At 40.5% G+C, this 25483-nt stretch overlaps 1 protein-coding gene across 3 annotated transcripts in view; it reads right to left on the bottom strand.

The window, feature by feature from the left end:
- The window catches only part of PDE7B (phosphodiesterase 7B), a 377725-nt gene that overhangs the window by 84998 nt on the left and 267244 nt on the right, over nucleotides 1–25483 (bottom strand). For all 3 annotated transcript variants that reach the window (XM_064291204.1, XM_010590438.3, XM_010590476.3), the window contains one exon: nucleotides 11367–11450. In XM_064291204.1, the coding sequence (XP_064147274.1) occupies nucleotides 11367–11450 (84 nt within the window). The remainder of the gene's footprint in view (nucleotides 1–11366; nucleotides 11451–25483) is intronic.

Here is a 25483-nt window from a genome sequence, read left to right as displayed (position 1 = left end):
TAGTAATAAACCACCCAGGTGCCCAGGGCAATTTGGCTTGCGAGTTAGAAAGAAAACAAGATTTTCATGAGATTTCAGTTTGGAAACATAGATAAGCTACTAAGGACGGGGAGGCTGTATGTATATTTTTTCATATATATAGTAGAATGGGGAACATGACAAGTCTTTTAGATTTTCTGAAAATTTGAGGATGGGTGACAATGAGAGGAAATAACCCCTCATTTTGTTTATTAATAAAGTCACAAGAAATAGGTGTGCCTGATTCTGGGTAGGAGGTTGATCTAATTTTATTTAACAAACAAGTCACTCTAGCTCAGTGACTCATAGCATAACTTCAGTCAAAAGAAACTTAGTTTACTCCTGCTTCCCTTTTACATTTAATTGTCTCCAGAAAGCCAAAGAAGCCACTAGGGTTTTGCTCAAGGAAGCGCTGCAGTTCCATGTTATTGCCATTTCTTTGTGTTGTGTTCAGGTGAGTTAGCAAACCCCCTGGGCTCTGACACAAGCATCTATGTTTGCACAAAATAGATTCCATGATGGCAGTGGTGGTGTCTGAATGTGGTGGCTAGATAGTTTCCCACAGAGGAAAATCAACTGCTGGTGAAGCTCACTTCTTTGTGGGCTTTGTCACCGATAGGCGTGTAGTGCTTTGTTAAACCCAGTTTATGACAAGCTAAAATTATAGGGTCCTGTGTCATACCTGATTTTCAGTTCTGGGCATGTGACTCATAGGTGATGATGGTTCCTAACTGGAATTTACAAAACAGGCCTCTCTCACAAGCACTCCAATCCCGTATTTCCAGCTCTTCCTGGACATTTTCACTTGATTCTTCAGCAAACTCAACCTATCTCAATGAGCTTGCCATCTTTCCCTTAACTCGCCTTCCAACTTTCCTCACCATTGACCTCATTTCCAATTTTTCAGATGGCCAGACCAACCCCCAGGGCTCCCAATATTCAGTATCATTAAGCTTCGTCTCCTCTTTCCTTTAACATCTCTGGATTTATACCTCCTCTCCTTCTGCCATCATAATCCGCCTCCTGATTGCTTTTCTGTTGATTCATTGAGTCTGTCCCTCCTGTGCATGGATGTCAGTTAATTTTCTTAAACCCTCTTAATCAGTCTATTTTTTTTTTTTTCTTCAAAATTTTCTAGTGGTCTTTGATGAATCAAGTTCAAATTCTTTATCTTGGCATTCTAAACTTTTTGTTATCTCTCTAGTCAACACACTTTATTTACTATTTTTTGGACCTTCTTTCTACCTAATGGCTTAATGGCCCCCATATGTCAGCTCAGCTTCTAGGCAATTCCTTAACCAGTCATCACTCTATCTTATCTTTCAGGGTTCTGCACAAGACCAGAAAGCCCTTTTCATCTGCTCAGTGTATGTCAGTAATCTCTGCTTTTTCTTGTCTCTCCTTTACTGTGTATGTCAATGATTTTAAGACAAAACCGTTTATTTCTTGTATGGTCTTTGGTTTAATGTCTTTGCTTTGTCCCTGTAAAGAGATTGTTAGCTTTTTGAAGGCAGAGGAAGTTTCTCAATGTTTCTTTTCTAGCACTCAGAAACCTCAGTCCAAGGCTAAGATATATTAGGTGCCCTCCCCCCGTACGCAATCTTTGTCTAACTCAAGGGAATTGTACAAATATTTGAGTTTGGTGTCTCTGGAAGACTCCAGTCCCATACTGCCTGAGAGAGAAGAGAGCCATTGGGTAAAGGCTATCTTAGTGGTTGTTGGTGTAACCTAGGGGCACCTTAGCCTTAGGCCTAGTTGGCGTAGAGGGGGTGTTTGTTGCATGAATGAATGATAACCCCGAGGAAATATTGGTTGCCCTGATTTTATTTTTCCTTACTCAGATAAAAAGTAAATCCATGAAATGACGTCAGCCAGGTTAATGAAAGGCAGAGAATGTTTTCAGTTTTAGCTTTAGAAGGTAAAAAGTATTTCTCTTTGAATATGGCCTTTCTCAGAGAGTCAGTAGATTGGGTGGTCTCTTTTGACTTCTCTGCTTTGCTCCTACTTGAATACCTTTCTTTCAGTGAAATTTGTATCTAGTTGAGTAGAATTGTTAACGACTCTTTCCTGGCTCCTTACATCCTGAAGCATATTTTAGAATGGCCATAAAGGTGGGCCTTTTCATGCAGACCTGCTTCACCCCATTGTTGCTTCAACAGCTGCTCATGTTTTAAGTTTCCCAGGAAGACGTCTCTAATTTCTGAAGAGAGTTAATCATTTTCTTCTCTAACTCACTCAAAGTTCGTTACTCCCTAGGGTGAATCTTGTATATACATTTTTTTCATATTATGCTTATTCCTATTATGTTGCTGTTGTTAGTTGCCATCGAGTTGGCTCCAACTCGTGCTGACTGTATGTATAACAGAATGAAACGTTGCCCAGTCCTGTGCCATCTTCATGATCACTGGTATGTCTGAGTCCATTCTTGCACCTATTACTCTTATTATTATACATGTTTGCATTATTAGATAGATGTATCACCCACCTCATCATTTGTTTTTGGACATCTGTGTACACCCTGAAGTAGTGGCTATGTCTCCTTCATTTTTGTATCTCTAGCACCAGACACCCTGCCCAGTACAGGAGGTACCCACTTCATGCTCACTGATTGAACAGTGATAGGGAATGTGTGAAACAGAGAGGACTCTATCAACTGTCTTCGCAATGTAGTGGAATGTCGGTAACTAACCCTCTTCCTGGTCTGGCAATTCGGCATCTGAAGTGCAGGAGTGATTGTAGCCAGAAGTCTTGAGTGCCCATCATGGAGCATGATGCAGGTGAGCCAGAAGCATCACAACTACAAGCAATGCCCTGCCTTTTTCCCTGAGGAAGGTAAATACCGAATTTTGAAATCGTGGGCATTACCTTGGCACATACAAATGTAAAAAGTCTGAGCTAGCGTCCAATTGGCTCTGCCCCTCTCTGCCTGGAAAGCACAGGTCTTAGGGAGTGCAACTTCTTTCAAGTGACCCGGTGACATTTTCGTTCAGGATCTTTGCATTTTGAGTGATTCTCACGGGTAACAGTTAAAAATACCTTTAAGAAGATTACTGAAAGGCTGCTTCCATCTTCTAAGAATTTCCTCTTTGGAAAATGAGTGTGTAAGCAAACTACCTCTTCATTTTTAAGATGGGTATCACTTAGCCCCAGATGATTTGTAACATGTTGGGTGGCTTTTAGTTGACTGTCTGTGGAGGTATTTCATATGTTAAAGAAAGCATAGCTTCGGGGTGTACTATGTTTTAGAAAACAGCATTTAAAAAAAGCATTTGAGTCTCTAGGTCACTTCTTTTTTAAAAAAGTTAAAAAGATATATTGTTGTTGTTGTTAGTTGCCATTGAGTCAATTCTGACTCATGGCTATTCCATGTATGCGGAGTAGAACTGCTCCATAGCTTTTCAAGGTGGTGACCTTTAAGAAGCAGATCACCAGGCCTGTCTTCCAAGGTGCTTCTGGGTGGGTTTGAACCACCAACCTTTCAGACAGTATAATTCCATCACCCATCTATCAGTTTGTCACACTGTGATGGCTTGTGTGTTGCTATGATGCTGGAAGTTATGCTACCAGTATGTCAAATACCAGGTTTCAGCAGAGCTTCCAGAATAAGACAGACTAGGAAGAAAGGCCTGACGATCTACTTCTGAAAATTAGCCAAGGAAAATCTTGTGGATCACAGCAGAATACTGTCTGACTCTCTTGCTTTGGACATGTCATCACAAGGGATCTATCACTGGAGGAGGAAATTGTGTTTGGCAAAGTAGAGGGCAGGTGAGGGCGAGGGAGACCCTTGGTGAGATGGATTTGGTGCAGTAGCCACAACGATGGACTCAAACATGCCAACATTTGTGAGGGTGATGCAGGACTGAAATGAGGCTTCATTCTCTTGTGGTCGCCATGAGTTAGAGTCTACTCAATGGCAGCTATCTTTCTGTGTCTATATCTATTATATATTAGTTCTATTTCAGAAATAATAAGCAAAGAAAATATTTTTGTAGCCCTATTATAAGTACCCTCATGCTTGTGCTGTTAAAATGGCCCTGCTTGGAGAGGCAAGTCTAGAGGAATTTAAAAAAAAAAAAAAAAAAAAGAGGAATAGAGCTTTAAAAATCAAGATTAGCAAATTTACAGACAGGAAAAGTCAAATAGCTAATTAACCTACTGCTGCAAAACCCTGGGGCTGGTCTGGAGCCCCAGGCTCTCTTTGGCAGCTGATATTTGGTCCCCCAGAACCTCAGCAGAAGCTGCTTAATTCCCTCAAGGGCCACAGTCACTGGGAATGTTTTCTTTGCATGTCACTTCCTTTGCTGAGCGATGGTGGAAATCACATGGTGTTGCTCTGACACGGTTGCCACGGGAACATCTCAACCTAGTCATTATCTACTCAGGCTACTGATTATATTAAATCAGGAGACAGAGATGTAGAAGGGGCTGCTGTAGCCGTCTGTTCTGCAGAAAATTGCAATGACCTCCACTGCTCTCACCTCTGTGACCACACATCTCTCAACACTCCTCTCTCCATTTTTCCTCTCGTTTCACTCCAGAGTCAGTGAATGGGATAAACCTATAGGAAATAGGCTTTGGGAAATAGAACACTTCTCATCCCTCTTGGCCTCTTCCAGTTCTCTGTTTTAGTGTCTTATCTGGAAGAAAAATAATTGCTGCTCTTTTCTCTCACTCTGTTTTGTCCCTTATGCTTGGGTGTAAAGGTATCTCCTTCATTAAAGGCCCATGATTCCTGTGTCCTACATAACGGTGCTGAAGCCAGAGTTTCTGCCTACTTGTCCACACAGGCTTCTAGAAATTGGTATAGATGTCTTTCTTCTAAATTATATAAAATGCAAATGGGAAATGAAACTGGCTTTTAACAAGTAACTTTGTCTTATATATCTCTATTGATCTGAATGGATCTCTTATTAAGAAGCTTTTCTGACTTTTATTGTTGTAATGTATGCACATTCGAGAGGCATTGTACTGCAGTACTCTTTCGTGTGCATGATGATATAAGTAATTGACTGAGTAATTTATTGTCCAGACCAGGATACTTTGAGAGTGAAAGGTGGCACTATTAATAAGTATGCCTGGAGAATAGGTGCAAACTGGGACCTTGCCACACAGAACAGAACAGAGTAGAAGGCCACTTAATATGTAAATAATGGAGTCCCTGGGTGGTGCAAATGTTTAACATTCATGCGCAGAAAAAAGGCCTGGCGATCTGCTTCTGAAAATCAGCCATTTGAAAAACTTATGGAGTGTAGTTCTACTCTGACACACAAGGGGTTGCCATGAGTTGGGGTCGAACTGAAGGCAACTGGTTTACACCTAGACAATAGGTACATGGACATGATGGTGGAGTACTCCTCAAAAATACGGAGAAAGGAACACCTCCTCCAGGGGAATGTTTGTCTGACTGGAAATTATAATTGTGGAATTTTAAATCTGGATCAACAAGAGATGTTCCCTTTCTATGTATACTTCTGTCCCATAGAAATTTAGTCAATATGAGTCCATTCTTGAAAATAAAGTGGCGGCACTGGGGATTGAAAAGAAAAAAAAAAAAAGATGACATTAAGAAAGGAAAAAAGACTGGACTGAATGTGCTTATGGAGATGACATAAAACCTCTTTAAATCTATTTAAAAATCTAAGTCAGGGGATGGCAAACCTTGTCTGTAAAGGGCCATGTATTCAGTATTTTTGGCTTTGCAGGTCATGTGATCTCTGTTGCAATGACTCAACCACGCTGTTGTAGTGCAAAAGCCATCCTATGTGATATGTAACAAATGGGCATGGCTGGGCTCTGGTAAAACTCTGTTTACAAAACAGGCAGCCGGAGGCTGTCCCTGAATGATTTCTGTTCCAGGTTATCTGTTTCAGTATTTGGAAACATTGTTCTGGTAGAAGGTAGGTTATTTTAGGTATTAATTCTGAGGTCTCTTGCCCTGCTAGGGCCAGTAGGGAAATGCAATGCGTCTTATTATTTTATATACATTTTTGCTATTCAAGACATGTATTGAGGTGGGTAGAAGAGGGTGAACACTCTGGATAGGAAATGGTAGTCGTGTGGATTTCACGTCAGCTTTTTGGAAGGCAGGTTGAAAGCAGGCACACTCAGAATAGACTATGGTGATTCGGTCTTTCCTATAGATAGCTTTTTAAAAAAATTCTAGATGAAAATTGATAACAGCAACTTGAAAGGTTAGATAGGGAGCTTAGGGGGCGGTGAGTTTAAGTTAATGGTGGACAAGCAATTCAGAAAAGGAGGCTGAGGTTGGTTGTACCACTTGAAGAATGTAATAAATGCCAGTGAATTATATGTGCAGAAATTGTTGAATTGGTGTATGTCCTGCTGTGTATATTCTCAGCAACAACAACAACAAAAGTAAATAAGCCATTAAAAAAAAAAAGTTCTAAATTTGATTCCACCTAGGGAGAAAGAGCAAAACTGTAAGCACCTGAGGAAAATGATATCTTTGGTCTGGGTACATACTAGGAAAAAATTGACTCAAGATTAAGGTAAATGATATAAAGAACCATTTTAAGTAAGTGTTGGCACTGCCCATGTAGAATTGGAATCAGCTGATTAGAAAAAAAAATATTTTAGGAAAAAGTCTCAAATAGTTCCTTCAAAAAACCCCCCAACCAGTTGCTGTCATTTAAATTTTGACTCATGGTGACCCCCCAATGTGTTTTAGAGTAGACCTGTGCTCCATAGGTTTTCAATAACTGTGATCTTTCAGAAGTGGATTGCCAGGCCTTTCTTCCCAGGTGCCTCTGGGTGAACTTGAACCTCCAACATTTCAGTTTGTAGCTGGGTGCTTAATTGTGCTAACCAGGGACTCCAGTTCTTCCTGAGGGGTTTACTTTGAAATTATTATAAAATTACAGCTGATTCTTATTATTTGCAGTAGTTACCTTCTATAATGTCACTGCAAACACTCAACTAGCAAATACAGAACCTTGTTCCTACGGGAAATATAAAGTTAAGTTCCTGCGAGCCTCTGGTCACAAAACGTTCATCAACTGATGAATACATAATTTTGTTTTTTGTATGCTTCATTTTAAAGACACCTTATTTAATACATATATTGTTGATTCATGAACATTGAGCTCACAGCCAACAGCAGTGTAATTTATGCCTGAATGAAGCTTATCTAACACATTTTTTTCTCCGTAAGGCATGTCACAGCTTTCTTATGCTTAGGAACGCTAGATAGCACTTCCCCACTACACCTGAAGCCATTTTGAAGAGTGAAATCACCAACATCTAGCACAAAAAAGTGAAAGATATGGCACTACATAGACTAGGAAAGGACACTTGTTTCCAGTATGAGAGCTGAAACAAGAAGTCGGAACATCACCTTGCTTGACCTAAGCTGAGAATGTGCACATTGGGCAACTCGAACTCTTTACCACTCTGTTCATGTTTGTGAGTGAAAATGCGTGAGTGTGTTCTGGGGTTATAAATAAATTTTAGTGATTGGCAAATTCACAAATATGGAATCCGTAAACAATGGGGATCAACTGCATGTTTAAAATGTTTCCCTGTAAGCAGAAAGAACACATTAACAACTCAGGCAAGCCATGACAAGGACAAGAATGAGATTAAAGATAAATTAGACTGTATGTCAAGCAGTAGAAGATGTGCCATGTATATTTTATCTTATGTGACTGTATATTACACTCATATCCATACACCTGTAACTATGTGGTGACAAACTGCTGTTATTGCAGATTAAGTTAGGGAATGATGGAACGTGACTGCAGTAACGTCATTATTCCATTAAACCAGGGCTGGGTAGCAGCACAAATAAAGGCGAATCTCTGAGATTTCAGTTCTATGCATGCTGTTCAGTTAAATGTGGGGATGATTTCCATTTAGAGTTCTTTAATACAATCTTTTTGAGGGGACTCTTTAATTGGTAAATTGACAATAATTACTGAGTTGTCAGTAACTACAAAGAGATTGTCCTTTATGAACTTGTAGTCTATTTAGGGAGGTGCTTTATATATCTAGGGAAAAAAATAGTTGAGTCCACTTAAAAAAGAAAATACAATGAAGGCAAATTACTATTGCCTTTACATAAAAACAAAAACAAAATAAATAAATAAATAAACAAAAACCAAACTCACTGCCGTGGAGCCAATTCTGACTCCTAGTGACCCTATAGGACAGAGCACAACTGGCCCAAAGGGTTTCCAAAGAGCACCTGGAGAATTCTAATTGTTGACCTTTTGGTTAGTAGCCATAGCTCTTCACTACTATCCCACCGGGGTTTCATGCCTTAACATAGGTTAGTGATAAAGAGACACGAATGAAAGAGCTATTCAAAGCAGAATATTGAGATGAGAGGAAAAGGAATTTTAGGAAAGATGGCCAACACTGTCACTTGACTAGTGGAGTGCCATAAACGACAGGTGGGGTGAAGTGGAGGGGGAGAGACAGAGAACATCCAGGGCCAGGGAAAGGAGGCTGGGGTTGGGTCAGCATGCACAGCGAAGAGCCTGGAGACCCTACAGCAGAGAGATGACAGAATGACAACTGCCTGTATGGGGCCTGTTATGTAGCGAACAACATAGCAATATAATAAAATATCATCTGCTTTGAATATATTTTTAAATTATTATACATTTTATAACTTTTTTTTCCGCATTACAGAAGTGAAACAAGCTGATTATAAAATATCCAGGTGTTACAGAAGCCTAGAATATAATAAATAATAGAGAGTTAAAAACTCCACAGTTCTCTTGGGGAACATCTAGGTCAATTGGCATAACATAGTTCATAAACAAAATGTTCTACATCCTACTTTGGAGAGTAGCATCTGGGGTCTTAAAACTTGCGAGCAACCGTCTAATACACATCTGTTGGTGCCATCCTGACCTGAGCAAAGGAGAATGAAGAAAATGAGTGGCACAAGGGAAACACTAGTCCAAAGAACTAATGCACCATGTGAACCATAGCCTCCACCAGCATGAGCCCAGACGAACTAGATGGTGTCTGGCTAACAATACCATCGGCCACAACAGGGATCACAATAGAGGGTATTGGACAGAGTGGAAGAAGAATGTAGAACAAAATTTAAATTCACAACAAAAGACCAGACTTGCTGGTCTAATAGAGACTGGAGGAACCCCCGAGACTATGGCTTCTGGACGCTCTGCTAACTCAGAACTGAAGCCACTCCTGAAGATCACCTTTCAGTCAAAGATTAGACAGGCCTACAAAACACAGAACACATGTGTTCAATCAAGTATAAGAGACCAAATGGGCAACACCTGTCCAAAAGCAAAGATGAGAAGGCAGGAAGGGACCAGAAAACTGACCAAATGGACAGAGGGAACCCAGGATGGAAAGGGAAAGGGGAAGAGTGCTGACACATTGTGGAGATTGAAGCCAATGTCACAAAACAATTTGTGTATAAATTCTGGAATGAGAAACTAATTTGTGCTGTAAACTTTCACCTAAAGCACAACAAAATTTAAGAAAATAATCCATAATTCTATCTGTAAAGATAACCACCATTAGCAGCTGATGTTGCTTGTTACCACTTGGATAAAAATAAGATGTTACCATTAGAGCCTTGGAATTATAAAGAGAAATATCTCCTATTTTCCTGATGTTCATGCTTTACATCAGGAATCATGATCTAAGATCTCGTCTACTATTGAAGAGACTTTTTGATTATTTTCTCCCTACAGCTTGTGATGCTGTTGGAGAGTCATGGTCTATATGAGACAGTGAACTGCACCCTTTGCCCGTTCCCATCTTGCTTGGTGGAATCACATGCCTGGGACTTGGAAATCCATATAGTACAGAGACTGCCAAATCCATATAGCTTTCCATGGGTACTGGAACAGCCCATTCAGAGTCATCAAGAAAGGTTGGGAGACACTGGCAGAACTCCCCACAGGCTGTATCTATGATTGCATAGGTCCAGTGACTTGGTTCTGTCTTCTAGAAAGCATTTTTTTGGGGATGTAGGTGGGGGAGATGTTCTCTGGTATAGAAAGAGTTATTTCGAGTTACTGTGTCCCTGAAAGTGCTGAAAAACAAACAAAAAACCCCATATATGTTGCACCTTATTTAATGTATATTGTTGATTCACTAACATTGCCGACAGCATTATAATGCATTAACTCATGCTTGAACGAAGCTTAATGGACATACAGATTATGAGAGGCTAACAAGTCAGGAGAAATATGAGAATGTCCACTTCCTATTGGTCTTTCAAGTGTCTAAGGATCAGACTAGCACATTCTAATTTCTTCTAGTAATTTTCAAGGGTCAAGGAAAATCAAGTTAGCTCTTCAGCTGAACTTGCTTATGTCAAGAAAGAAAGTAATATTCTGTGGGTGCCCCCCAGCACTTTAAGTTTGCAGATGGGAAGTTATATCAGAATCAAACAAGGAAAACCTTGGAGCAAATGATGAAATCTATTTTCCTCCTCTCGGCCCAAAATGAAGGATGGTTATGATAGCTAGAAAATACGAAATCTGGAGGTGTGACTGGCCGTATTGGTTTTGGTTTCCAAAGGAATCTGAGATGAAGAGAATTATGTACGGAAGGGGATTGAGGTGTTGGTTGCATAACATGATAAATGTAATTAATGGCACTGAATTGCACGTGTAAAAAATGTTGCAAAGGCAAATGTTTTGTTGTATATATATTTATATGTGTTATATATACATGTATATATTCAAAGAGAAAGAATTATGAACCAAAGGCCAAGCAAAGCTCCAAATGAGGAGTAGTATATGGAGGGAAAAGAACAAAAAAAATGAACTTCTTAGATAGTCATAATGTAGGATGCAGCAAGTGCAGACCAAGCTGACTTAGCCATGGTGAAGAGTTTTACCAGGAATGCAAGAGCAGGCCTCAGGGATTTAGATGGGACCAAGAGACAAGAATTAGATAATGGATAGATTACTAAGGGCAGCTGTAGAATAGGTTTCCCTGTGGGGTTTTGAAAGTAAAATAGAATCTCAACTAGCTTATCCCTGGCTAAAGGTGGAGAAAATATGCTGGATAATGAAAGTAATAGCTTTCCTGTGTAAACAGAACAGAACAAAACAAAACCCGTTGCTGTTGGGCTTTACAATTTTTAAGGTTTGAATTTTTAAAGCTGACGTGATCTCATTTGACTCTCCTCAAGCTCTGAGAGGTAGTGCAGGGTTAGAATTATTTCACTAGTGAGGAAATTGAGAGACAAAGGGTTAGGTTCCAGTTGGGAGGAGAGAGAAGGAGGAAGGAAGGCAGCCTTCAGAGAGTTTTGAAGTTCAGAGGGAAATAAGTTTTTTTTTTTTTTTGAGAAAACGTCTGTTCCTTTCCAGGTATACTTGATTACTCACTGTTAAGTAGGTGGAAGTCAATGAATGGGTAGGAGCCACGGCGTTCAGCAGGAACCCCTGTCTGACCCCTTAGTCGTACATCTCCTAGAAAACAGAAAATCCAAACAACTGTTTGAAAACATTGCCAAGTATATTTGCTTTTCTTTTGTAAATCCTCTTACCCAGTTATTTCAATGGAATCAACACCAGATGGCAGGAGAAAAATGATTTCCATTCGCCTTGCTTAAGAGAGTGCTACGTAGGAAGGGATATTTAATAAATGCTGAGTGTAATGAACTTGGATCCCTGGTGGCATAATGGTTCAAGAATTCGGCAGCTAACCAAAAGGCCAGTCGGCAGTTCAAATCTACCAGCTGCTCCTTGGAAACCCTCTGGGGCAGTTGCAGTCTGTGTTGGAGGGTCACGGACTCGACAGTAATGGGTTCGGCTTTTGGGTAACGAACTTGGCAATACTGGAACGAATGAAGCAGAGCTCTTGCTTATATTTGCTTGAAAGATGAGTCTGAAAATTTTAGCAATTTACAAAGTTTCCATAGTTTTTAAATATTTCCCAGGATCATAAAGATGAAGCATCTTAATCTGGAAAGACAAATGGTGTGTTGTGATTGTAGCTGTTATTGTTGTTGTGTGCCCTGGAGTAGATTCTAACTCATAGGGACCCTGTATGACACAGTAGGACTGCCCCATAGGGTTTTCTAGATTGTAATTTTTATGGAAGCAGTTCTCCAGGACTTTTCTCCCACAGAGTGACTGGTGAGTTGGACCTTTTTGGTTAGCAACCCAGTGCTTAACCACTGAGCCACTAGGGCTCCTTGTAGCTCATGCTTATTAGAAAATTTTGATTGTCTACGATGTCATTTCCCTTGGTTCCAGTATAATTATTTTCTGACTGATATCTACCTTCCTTGCCCCCAGGTCAGTATCCTTGATCTGCTTTAGAATCTGTTTAGAACGTGTCTCCTCAGATAAAGACCAACCTATTTCCAGGTACTTCAGACACTTAGCCACCCTCATACATGGAATAGCCTGTAGAGTTTCTATGACTTATTTATTTGTAGGTTTCCTTTAATGTTTTTGTTCATTTTTGGTTTTGGTATGTGGTCTGCCTTTCAAGACAGGGAGGTAACACACTGGAGTGGAAAGAGCATAGACTTTGGAGTAAGGTAGACCCTGTGTAAATCTGAAAGAGCTCTCGGGTGGCACAAACGATTAAGAGTTCCACTACTAACCAAAAGGTTGGTGGTTCAAATCCACCAAGAGGCATTTTGGAATAAAGGGTTGGTGGTCTACTTCCAAAAGTCATAACTGTTGAAAACCCTATTGAGTGCAGTTCTACTCTGAAACATATGGGGTCACCATGAATAGGAATTGACTTGATGGTAACTGGTTTGGTTTTGTGTGTATGTAAACCTGGCTCAGATATTTGATACCTGTGTGATCTTGGGAAATTTATTTCTCTGAGCCTCAGTTGCATCATCTATAAAATGAAGCTAAGACCTACTTTAAAGGGTCATTTTTGGAGCTTCTGAAATAACCCTCATAAAAACAAAAAACAAAACCACTGCCATTGAGTCAATTTTGACTCATAGTGACCCTATAGGACAGAGCAGAACTGCCCTATAGGATTTCCAAAGAGTGTCTGGGGGATTCAAACTGTTGACCTTTTGGTTAGCACCCAAGCTCTTAACCACTGTGCCACCAGGACTCCATCACTGTATAACGAAAACCAAACCCCAGTGCTGTCAAGTCGATTCTGACTCATAGTGACCCTATACGACAGAGTAGAACTGCCACATTGAGTTTCCAAGGAGCACCTGGTGGATTTGAACTGCCGACCCTTTGGTTAGCAGCTGTAGCACTTAACCACTATGCCACCAGGGTTTCCACCCATCACTGCATAGAATGGTCTAATTAACAAAATAACCCTCAATGTCTGGCAATTAGTGCTGGTTTCACTTCCTTCTAAACACTCGCAGAGCCAGGATTGTGCAGACTATGTTTTTTGCATTTCTCGAAAGCGCTTTGTGTACTGTTTGGGATTCAGTGGACTCTAAGTAAAGGTTCTTGTCAGCAAGTATTACATAAAATATGGAATTGGGGACAGGTAGAAATACACTAGACCTAACAACATATTTCCAGAACAACTAAATTAGGGAAGCTTTCAATTCTGGCAGTAATGAGTCCAATCACTTAAGCCCCCTTTTTCCCGGACCTGAGGTGGCACTGGGCCCCTAGACTAGGCGTGAAGAGAAGGAACAGTGTTCTCTCCTCCCTTCCTAACCCAAAAATTCAAAGCTTTGAATTTTATGCTGGTGACTTATTTACTGCTTCCTGTATTCTGATATTGTATTGCTGTTTTGGTACTAAAGAATGTAACGATCGATGGAATAAAAGAGATTAAGTGAGAAGGAGGAGGAAGAGATGGAAAAGTACATTTAAAAATATTCATGAATATAATCTGACATCAGAGAAAGGAACGCAACGAGCATTTGTTAAGATCGTGGGGGTGGAGGGCCAATAGTTAGAGGAAAGCAATGGGAAGAGTTGAAGAATTTTCCTCTCCTCAGTAGTTGTCTTGAACACTCTGTGTTTATAATGCTTTAAAAAGTTCACAGAGCACTTCCACAAACACCACAGTTTATTTATTTCTTGTTTCTCTCATTGAATCCTCACAATAGCCTCGTGAGGAGGGCCACTATTATTCATTCTCCTTACTTTATAGGTGAGAACGTGGAGGCTCAGAGAAGAGGGCCGCGAAGGACTGTGATTCACTTCAATAGCCCCAGTTAAGGGTCAGGCCCCTTAAGGGCACCCAGTAATATCTATTGACTCTAATTAGGCTGCCTGAATTTATAGTGCTTTAAGCTTATAATTAGCAGGCTAGCACTTGAATCTGGAGTCACTGGGTGGTACAAACAGTTAATGTGCTCGGCTGCTAATTCGAGTCCACCCAGAGGCATCTCAGAAGAAAGGCCTGGTGATCTATTTCCAGAAAATCAGCCACTGAAAACCCTATGGAGCACAGTTTCACTCTGACACACATGGGGTGGCCAGGAGTCGGAATCGACTTGACGGCAACTGGTCAGCCCTTAGATCTAGGTTGTTAGACTTCGTGGGCAGAGCTCTTTCCTCAATACCCGTGGTTGTTAACGTTATGGAGAGTGCAGACCTAATTTTAAAATTGGAAGAAAAAAGAATCATAGACTCCCACATGATAAAAGTTGTACTTCAGACAGCATTTCTATTGAGAAAATACAGCATGTTAAAATAATATAACAAATTCAACACTGCCTTTAAATGAATTTGAGTTTTATGAATGGCAGCAAGGTTGACATACATTTGAAGAATTGTACATGGATGGGACCTATTTACTTGGTTTACAGACAAAGCTGGCTGGGCTTGTGGATATGTTGCCCTGTTGTTATAATCCCTTGAGCTTCTCCCAGGGGTTTCTGGCTCACCATTTAGAAATCACTTCTCCACTAGTATTTTCTTCTTAGTATTACCAAAGAGTTCCCCCTAATCTTGTAGTTTTGAGGGTGCCATTTCTCCAAAAATCTTCTATATAATATCAGTATACATTTGAAAGCCTCTTAAAGGATTTAGTCCCTTTGTTCAACTGGGAGTCAAAGGCAGAGGAGATCCATCATAGTGTAGGATTTTAGATTTAGGGCAACTGTGTGGAGGCAACACCTCATGGCAGAATGGGTGAAGGAGAGGACGGTGGACTAGGAATTGAGAGACTCCTGTTGCTGAGGAGATCAGTGTTTCACCATATTGGGTGACTCGGAACAAATCAATAATCACTTTGAGGTTCAGTTTTCTTAAAAGTAATATAGCATATTTATCGATGTTTTGCCTTCCTTCGGGGTTGTTGGGAGGACTATATAAGGTGTGTGAAAATAACAACATGATTGTCATTGTTGTTAGTTACCATTGAGTTGGCTCTGGCTCATGGTGATGCCATGAACAACAGAATGAAATAGCGCCCGGTCCTGTGCTATCTTCACTATCGTTGGTATGCTCTAGTTCATTGTTTCGGCCACTGCATATTTTGAAGGCATTCCAACCTAGAGGCTCATCTTTCAGCACTATATCGGACAGTATTCTGTTGTGATCCATAGGGTTTTAATTTTTAGGAGCAGATCTCCAGGTCTTTCTCCCTAGTCTGGAAACTCCGCTGAAACCTGTCCACCACGGGTGACCCTGCTGGTATTTGAAATACTGGTGGCATAGCTTCCAGCATCATAGCAACATGCAAGCCACCACAGTACAACAAACTGACAGATGGGTAGTGGAACAACATGGTAGGTAACATTCATTGAATGCTTATACTGTGCTCACATTTTACATGCATTATCTCATATCATCTATATAACAACCCAATGAATTTGGTATTATTATTATTAGAGCATTTTATAGGTGAGGAAACTGAAGTCAATGGGCATTAGGTAATTGGTCCAAGCTCATAGAGCTTGTGCTCAAACACAGATCTGATTTCGAACCTCATGTCCTCAACCACTCTCCTATATTATCAGGATAAACAGTGAAGCATTAGCTTTTTCTTGCCAATGCATTCTTTGATTGCTATTTGCCAAAAAGTCAAATACATATTCATCACAATTCCTGGAGACTGAACACCAGAGGAATCTACCCTCCTTGATGAATCTGAGGCTCAATCAGATTGTTGGTATTTATTCAAATAGCAGCTCAGTGGAACTCAGCTACCCGAGAAAGGCAAGCAAATCTTGTTCTGGATCAACAAAGTATCTGTTATTTTTATGTAATGAATGGAAAACAATTATTAAAAAAATAAATTTGGCAGAACTCAAATTACCTAGCAACTAATTTATTCAAACTTAAGCAGAATTTTCAAGGTGCATCCCAATTTTGGGAAAAAAACAACTAACAGTGAAGCAAGTTGATAGCCAAGATAACTAAACAAACACAACAAAGCAAACCAACAGCAACAACAACAAACTTCACAGTCATGCCTGAAAGATTTGGAATCAATGCTTCTTATAGTATCAATACTTAAGAGTCTTAAAAGCTGATTACTGATAACTGTAAAGATGGCCCTTAGGCATTGTTATGGATTGAATTATGCCCCCCAAAATATGTGCTGTAAATCCTAACCTCTATGCCTGTGGTTATAATCTCATTTGGGAATGGGTTGTCTTTGTTATGTTAATGAGACAGGATTAGTGTAGGGTATGTCTTAAGTCAATTTCTTTTGAGATATAAAACAGATTAAATAAGCAAGCAAAAGAAGCAGAGATGGGGTGGAGGGAGAGAGATGCCAAGCTATGTGAAGATTGTCCAGGAACAAAAACTCAAAGAGAAAGGACCTTCTTCCAGAGCTGACAGAGAAAGAAAGCCCTCCCCTAGAGCCAGCACCCTGAATTCAGACTTCTAGCCTTCTGAACTGTGAGAAAATAAATTTCTGTTTGTTAAAACCACTCACTTGTAGTATTTCTATTATAGGATCACTAGATAGCTAAGACAGAATTTGGTACCGAGAAGTGGGGGTGCTGTGCTAACAAATACCTACAATGTGGAAGTGGTTTTGGAATTGGGTAATGGGTGAAGGTTGGAAGAGTTTTAAGGTGTCTAATTGTAAAAGTCTAGATTGTCCTGAAGAGACTTTTGGTAGAATTATGGCTATCAAAGGCAAATCTGGTGAGGGCTTAGAAGAAAGAGAGGAGAGCTATAGGGAAAGCCTCTATCATCTTAGAGAATACATATGATGTCAGCAACAGAATGTTGCTAGAAATGTGGATGTTAAATGTGCTTCTGGTGAGGCTTTAAAGGAAAATGATGAGCAAGTGACTGGATAATGGAGGAAGGGCAATGATTTTTATGTAGTGGCAAAGAACTTGTCTGAATTATGTTCAAATGTTTGGAGGAAGATAGAACTTGTCACAGGTGAACTTGGGTATCCGGCTGAGGAGATTTCTAAGCAACATCTTAAAGGGGCTGCATGGTTACTCCTTGCTGCTTATAGTAAAATGTGAGAAGAAAGAGATGGACTTAAAAATGAACAGCGCAAAATGGAAACAAAATTTAAAGATTTGGAAAATTCTGTTGTACAAATTAAGGATATATATCCTAGAATCTTCAGGACAAAAGGAAAGAAAACTCTCTGCCTCTTGGACATCTACAGGCAGGAAACAGGCCAAAGGAGCTACATTTATTTCAAAGGGTGGGGCCACAGTCTTCTGGATCTCAAAGGGTGGGACCATAATCTGCTAGGTTTCAAAGAGTCAAATTTTCACCAACTTGGTTCTGGAGTGGGGCGCTGTTGTTAAGGTGTGCCAGGGGAATGGGGCCATCACCCAAAGCTGAGGGGGTGGAGCTTCCATGCCCAAGAGGCAGAAGAACAGGGCTTACCAGGGCCAAAGGGTTGGGGTCACCACTCAGATGGAGTAGGAGAATAGGGAAAGCCAAGGGAGCAGAGTTGCCATCCCATTGGGCCTGAAAGGTGGAGCTGAAGCCCAGGGCCGAGGGGCCTCTACCCAGAATCCCGAGAGTGTGCCTGCTTTGGAGGGCAAGGCCCAAAGAACAAAGGATTATTTTCAAGCCCTGATAGTCAAAGTAAGTTGTTCTGCTCGTTCTCAGACTTGCTGGGTCCCTGTTATCCCTTCTTTCCCTCCAATTTCTCTCATTTGTAATGGAAATGTCTACCCTATGCCTGTTCCACCATCGCATTTTGAAAGCAGATAATTCGTAGTCTAGATTTCACAGGTTCACAGATGAAGAAGAATTTTGCCCCAGGATGGAATACACCTAAAATCTCACCCATATTTGATTTAGATGATTCAGAAGATGAGAGTTTGGACTTGGAGTTGATTTAAGACTTTTGGGATGATGTGATGGGGTAAATATGTTTTGCATGTGGAAAGGACATGAATTTTTGGTGGCCCAAGGATGAAATGTCGTGGATTGAATTGTGTCCCCCCCCAAAATAAACTCGTTGCTGTGGAGTCAATTCCAACTCTTAGTAAATTCTAACCTCTATGCTGGTAGTTATACGCCCATTTGGGAATGGATTGTCTTTATTATGTTAATGAGACAAGGTTAGTGTAGGGTGTGTTTTAAGTCAATCTCTTTTGAGTTATAAAAGAGATTAAACAGGCAAGCAAAAGAAACAGAGATGAGGGAAGAGAGATGCCAAGCCACAGGAAGATTGCCCAGGAGCAGAAGCTCAAAGAAACAAGGACTTTCCTCCCCGGCCGGCTGGCAGAGACAGAAAGCCTTCCCCTAGAGCCGACACTCCGAATTCAGACTTCCAGCTTCCTAAGCTGTGCGAAAATAAATTTCTGTTTGTTAAAGCCACCCATTTGTGGTATTTCTGCTATAGCAACACTAAATAACTAAGATAGGCATAGTAGATTATTGTTTTATAAAAAGATTAAATCATTTAAAAATACTGTATTACTATATCTAGTAAGGCAGGACAATTCTAAGTGGGCTAACAATGTGTTTTAGGAAATTTTAAACACAGAAAGTTAAATAAAAACAAATCAAACATTCAATATAATGAGCATCTTAGTTACTTGAGGCTCTAATGTAGTAAAATTTATTTAATGTGTTAATTATATATTTCCAATACAGAAAGTTCTCTATCCTGCTCCCTCTCGTGATGAGTCTCTTTCGATACCAAACTGCTGTAACATGCTGGTGGGCAGAGAGAAATAATTCAGTCACAACAGTCCCTGGAGGAGCTGAGGCCCCTGGGTTGATGTCTGAAGAACAGAGCAAGTGGTGTCCTGCTGAACTGCTTTTACTGGCCTGTGGTCTCAGGCAATCATCTGTTTACCTAGGGCCTGATATCCAAGCTAAACAATTATTTTGACTATTCATTAAGCCCCTGTTTAACTTGAGCAACTTTTTTCTCTGGCACATGGCAGGTACTGTGGAAGCAGGGTAGGAAGCGTTGACAGCCGAGTCATGTCCTCAGTCTGTTCTTATTGTGTTCCAAAATGAAACAAACAGCAGGGAAATTCTTATTTTGAAAGGGCTGCTTCTCTTTTGCCCCTTTGGGCTGAAAACGTAACATGTCGTCCTTGGGTATTTAAGGCTGCAAACACACGCTGAGAGCCGAGTTGTTGTAGGAGCCAAGGCCTAGAGACAGCCGCTTACCCTCCCAGGGGACGTGGTTCCAGGATGAACTTCTTGCCCACTTGGCCCCTTGCGCTGTCTCTGTTTAATAAAAGCTTGCGCTAGGGAGCAGACATTTATGTGGCCTCTTATGTAACTTGCAGAGAGGGTGGAGGTTTTGACAGCGATGACAACTTACAGTGGCTGAAACATAGGCCACACGACAAGAACCAGAATCTGGCCCCAATCGTGGTGTCAAGGTCGTTTCAGGGTGGGAAGAGGGGTAAGGAAGGGACAGAGCAGCAGCTGCTGTGCGTCTGAGACAAATGAAGATGATAATGAAGTTCCTGATGTAAACAGGTTACAGAGAACTTATCGATCCTATAGCGATTTGTCACAGGGCAGAACTAAGGAACGAGGAAGATGAGAGGGTGGTAATGTCAGAAAGATGAAATCGTGGAGAAGCCCTATATGCTGTAAAAGAAGACGCTTTCACGGAACGTGTTCCTTTTGAGCTTCCTTAGCACATAATTAATTCATGTCACTGCTATAACCTGCAAAATGAAGGCAGAGAGAACCCAGATCCCCAAATCTCAGACAAGATCTTTAGCCACACTACAGTGCCTCTGCTGGCAGCTTTGTAAATTTCCAATGACTACTCTCAGAATTAGTAGAGTGAATTATTTCTTCTACGACGTTTATCTAGCCAAACAAAGAGAAGGAAGTTGTGCAATTTAACCACTCCATAGATTTATGATACAGTAACAAAACAAAACAACACAACCTAGTTGCATTAGAGTTAATTCTAATTTATGGTGATGTGTGTCAGAGCAGAACTATGCTCTGTAGAGTTTTCAGTGGCTGATTTTTTAGTAGATCACCAGGCCTTTCTTCCAAGGCATCTCTGGGTGAACTTAAACTGCCAATCTTACAGTTAGTAGCTGAGCATGTTAAACCGTTTGTTCCACCCAGGCGTGTATAAGCAGTCGATTTAGACAATTCAGGCAGAGATTATTGTTCTGAAGACTATGATCTTGCATGAAATCCAAGATGGCTGACTAGACCCAAATTTAACACACGGAGGTTCAAGCCCATGCTTTACTGTCCTGAGTGAGGCTAGGCCTGCTGGTGACTAAGGACGTGTGTTGAATTGGCTGAGAGGGAAGCATCATATCCATTGGTCTGTTTTCCCTAGCTATGGACGTACTCCTGCGCAGTCGTTGAGAGAACTTCTTGCATAGGAGAGATACATGTCAGGGTTTAGTCCCCCCCGAACCACACTTTTGATAAAAGGAGCAAAAGAAAGAATTCACCACACGTAAAATTTTCCTACTTTTTAAAACCCTTATCTTTATATCAAAGTCCGAGAAAAGCGAGGTTTCATGAAGTTAGAGTCCCCAAGCAATACTGTGCTATCTTGCAATTTTAGCTTAGAATTATTAAATACTTTGTGATAAATATGCCTTTTGGGACTTGAATGCTGCAAAAGCGAATATATAATAGCAATTCCTTTATTTTCTAAAGTAGGTAAAGTAAATTTTAACTCAGTCTAGTGCCAACAGGAAATATTCATATTTTTCAGTTGATGATTTTTCAGAGGGAAAATGAGAGAAAAGTGAGTTTCAATCATCGGGAACACAAAAGTCTAATAAAAAAGTTATTGAACAAGAAGTAGTAGAAATGCCTAAAGAGAATTCCAAGAAGCTGTAAAAGAACTTAAAAAAACATGAAGAACACATCTGCTTACAATGACTGGGAAGGAGGGGAATAACCCGAGAAGTTATTTTTGGGGATGCGTGATCTGGGTCTGCCCTAAGTAATGAAAACACCAGTGTAAGCTTGCAAATTATTCACTTTATTTCTGGGATGATACTTTTTATCTCTGGAATCTCATCAAAGCAGTTTTTTTTTTTTTTAAATAAATGCATTAATATCTTTAAGTGCTTAGCACAATGCCTGACACACAGCAGGCGCTCAGAAAATAGTGGCAACTATTCTTATTTTGGTACTATTTTTCTAAGAGTCTTGGGCTCCCTCTCCCTTCACCATGATAAAATCAGTTGCCATGGAGTCAATTCTGACTCTTGGAGGCTCCATATGTTTGAGAATGGACGTGCATCCCACAGGGTTTTCAATAGCTGAGTAGATTGGCAGGCCTTTCCTCCAGGACACCTTGGGTGGATTTGAACCACCAACCTTTTGGTTAGTAGCTAAGTGATTAACTGTGTTACTCAGGCAATTTCTTAGGAGGACTTTTTGTCAGGAACTGTTTTAAGGATTTTACATGTATGAAATTATTTAGTTACTGTAACAATCCCCTGAAGTAGGTGTACATATCGTCCCCATTGTACAGAGGGGCAAGAACTTGTAAGTGACTGAGTTGGGATTAGAACTCAGGCAGCCTCTGGAACCCTAAGCCACTGCTGCACATAGCTGATGTAGCCATTCTCTACTATAGAGAGCAGGTAAGATTACCCACGATGTTAGTTACGTTCTCCTTTAACCTACCCCACTGCATTTTTCCTCTCTTTGCTGGGCCTAATAATAAAAATGAGTGCAAAAAGCAATGTCGTGAGGAAACCAAGAAATCAAACCCCCTGCCACTGAGTGGATTCCGACTCATAGCGACCCTATAGGACAGGGTAGAACTATGCCCAAGGGTTTCCAAGGAGCAGCTGGTGGATTCGAACCACTGACCTTTCGGTTAGCAGCCAAGCTCTTAACCACTGTGCCACCAGGAAAGTTGAGTGTTTATCCTGGTGCATCTTTATAGCAGCATTATAAGTCTGGTAAAACAGGGGTGCTGTGGACCACGACTTGGGTTCCATGGGTCCTCTGATGGTTTAGACTACAGGGAGATGTAGACTGTATTGGAGATCTAGGTATCTTGCAGGTAAAAGGCCCAGTTCTGGGACAGGCTCAGAGGGTGACCCTAGACTAATGTAATTCATTTCAACAAATTCTTGGACAAAACACTATACAAATTGCTGAGTAGTAAATGGAAAAAAGGGAAATACAAAAGTAAATGAGATATGTTCTTAGCACTCAGATAATAGTCTAGAAGAAAGTAATGTGAATGAGTAACTATGGTATAAGCCAGGAAGAGTGTGACTTCTAATAAAACTGGGATATTTGAGTTTGGACCCCTCTATCAGAAGTGTTGTGAGGCTTTATGATTCTATATGAATAAATCATTAGGAAATTTCTGGATCTTACATAAAAAAAAAAAATTTTTTTTTTTTTTTCCCAGAAATCCTATAAAATGTTTCAGTGAGTAGAATGGAGGAGTCCCTGGGTGGCACAAACAGTTAAGCACTCGGCTACAAGCCTAAAGGTTGATGGTTTGAACCCATCCAGGGGTGCCTTGAAGACAGGCCTGGCAACCTGCTTCCTGAAGGTCACAGCCTTGAAAACCCTATGGAGCGCAGTACCACTTTGATATACACGGGGTTGCCATGAGTTGGAGTTAACATGGCGGCAACTAACAACAACAGCAACATAGAATTGAAAGAGAAACATTAATGATCAATTTTTAAATCAAATACAATATTTACATTTAAAAGACCTTCACATTTTAGAACTATGGTTAAAGGTATAATTCAGACCCCTACACTAGGTCTCCAGTAAGCAAATTTCTGTGAGTACAGGCAAACAATTTAAACTGGCAATGCTGTTTTCTGAATCCAAAGCTGTTTGTTATTAGGAAGAGATGTTCTTTGCATCTGATGAGCATGTAGCTTTCTGAACAAAATTAATGATCTAGCAGGAGAGGTGGGGAAGGAGACAGAGAGAGGAAGACGGCAAAGAGAGAGAAGAAGGAGGAGGAAAGAGGCTACAAAGAAAATGAATGAGGTGAGAAATTGCATATGGGGGAAGAGAGAGAGCAAGATATTGAGAAAAGTTCCCAAATTTGTCTTGCATAATTGGATGGTTGATTGTGCCAACCACAAGAAAAAGGGAATCCTTGAAGAGGAGTTATTTCATGCTCTTCATTTGATAAATGATATTTAAGATACATGATACTGACGATACATGATACTTTGTGGGAGGGAATATATTGGAGAGGAACCACGGGAACAGTCTTGGCTTCATGTAATTTGCAGTCTAGTGGAGGGAGCAGGACAGAACAATCATATGCATAAATGTAAAGCTGCAACTTTGCTCAGTGGAACAAAAGACAGGTGTGTTGTGTTAAAAAAAGCTATAACAGGGACTTCACCTCATCACCAAAGTTGTTGTGAACTTCCCTTAAGAGGTGACATTTAAGCTGAGATCTGGTGGATGAAAGGGAGTTAATTTAAGGTGAACATATGTCCCAATTAGTCCTAGAAAGTCTTGATTTATGCCTGATGTCCTGCCTGGTGTAATTAGTAATAGTGCCCTTTTCATTCTCAAAAATATACATTATATGGTCACCCTAGGTACAGCATTCCAGGCAGAGGGGGGTGCATGTTCAAAGGTCCTGTGGCAGGAGGGATGACCTATCTGAGGCACCCAACAAGGCCAAGTGTGTCATAGTAAAGAGAACAAAGCACATGGAGTGGGGCATGGTGCGAAATGAGGTTGGAGAGGTGTCAGGGCTTTGTAGGATAGGCTGAGTGAGGAGTTTGACTTTATTCCAAGAGGACTAGGAAGCCACGGAATGATTTTAACAGGATGATGATGAAATCAGATTCTCATGTTGAAAAACAACTTTGGGTTCAAGTACAGAGAATGGACTGGAGGGGACAAGAATGACTAATTAAAAGATCATTGTAATAGTTAGAAATGATGGTAGCTTGGACTAGAGCAATGGTGCTGGTAGACAGAGGTGAACAGACTTTGCAGGGCTGAGGGAGAGGAAATAATTGCAGGATAATTCCTAGATTTTTGGTTGGCATTATTGGATCACTGATTGTACTAATTACAGGATGAGGGATTTCCAGAAGGACCAAGTTTGGAAGAGAAGTCCATGTGCTCAACGTTGACTGTTTTGAGTGTAAGTGCTATTGAGATTTTTAAGTGAAAATGTCAAGTAGGTTGGTTGGACATATGGGTATGGGGCTCAGAGGGAATATCTGGGCTGGAGATAGAAACTTGTAAATCAAGCAAAACATTTATAAGTTGTCAAGGAAGTGAAAGTAAGAAGTGAATAGGGCCTGGGGCTATAACATTTAATGTCTTGCTAGAGGAGGAGTCTATAAAGGAGACAGAGAAGGCACAGCCCTGGAGGCAGGAGGAAAACCAGTAGCCCAGGGCGTTATGGCAGAGTCAAATTTTCCCAGACAGATCTTGCTGAAGGGGCAAGTGAAGCAATGATTGATAAAAGTCTATTGGATTTAATTTAGTAACGGGAATGAGAGATAGAAGCAGAATCCTTTGGACATGACTTGGAGTTGGGGAATTGGGAAGGTTTTACTAAGGAGATATTCTAGATGAAAAGCAGCATTTATGATGTTGGCTTGCAATTGGTCTAACTATGACCAATTGAAATGACAGGAAGGGATTTTTAGGAAAAAAAACATGCCTTTCTTAAGAATAGTAGTAATCTCTAAGAATGATATTAATAATAAAATATCATTTGAGAATGGCCTGAGGATAAAACAGTCCAGGTCATGAAAATGCCTGTAAATGTTTGCAAAAAATAGTGCTAACCTGTTTAACCACTTCCTATACTTGAATATACTTGAGGGAAAAAAAGAAAATCTAATGGAAATCACTGCCAAGGCAAGTATTGGATGGGGGGGGGGGGAAAAAAGGATGGGCACATCAATGAGGATAAACATAATTAATAAGGTAAAATGCCAGCCAAGTCCCAATATCGCTGAATAATTTCTTGTTTTTTTGAACTCTGAATAATTTGAGAGAAGAATTTTTATGTATTGTTTGTTTTCATGTGCTTCCGAACTTCCTGATTCTGGCCGGGAACAAAGACAAACCTGCCAAAATACTACAGGAAAAGTTGTTGCTGATCCCCGGTAGGAAATACTCAAAGTCCCACGAGGGAGCCTGTTCTTAGACTTTCATACCGAATTTGC

The sequence above is a fragment of the Loxodonta africana genome, chromosome 1 (assembly GCF_030014295.1).
Source record: "Loxodonta africana isolate mLoxAfr1 chromosome 1, mLoxAfr1.hap2, whole genome shotgun sequence".
Classification (NCBI taxonomy): Eukaryota; Metazoa; Chordata; class Mammalia; order Proboscidea; family Elephantidae; genus Loxodonta; species Loxodonta africana.
Note: the sequence above shows the minus strand (reverse complement) of the source record. Positions and strands in the feature narration are given on the sequence as shown.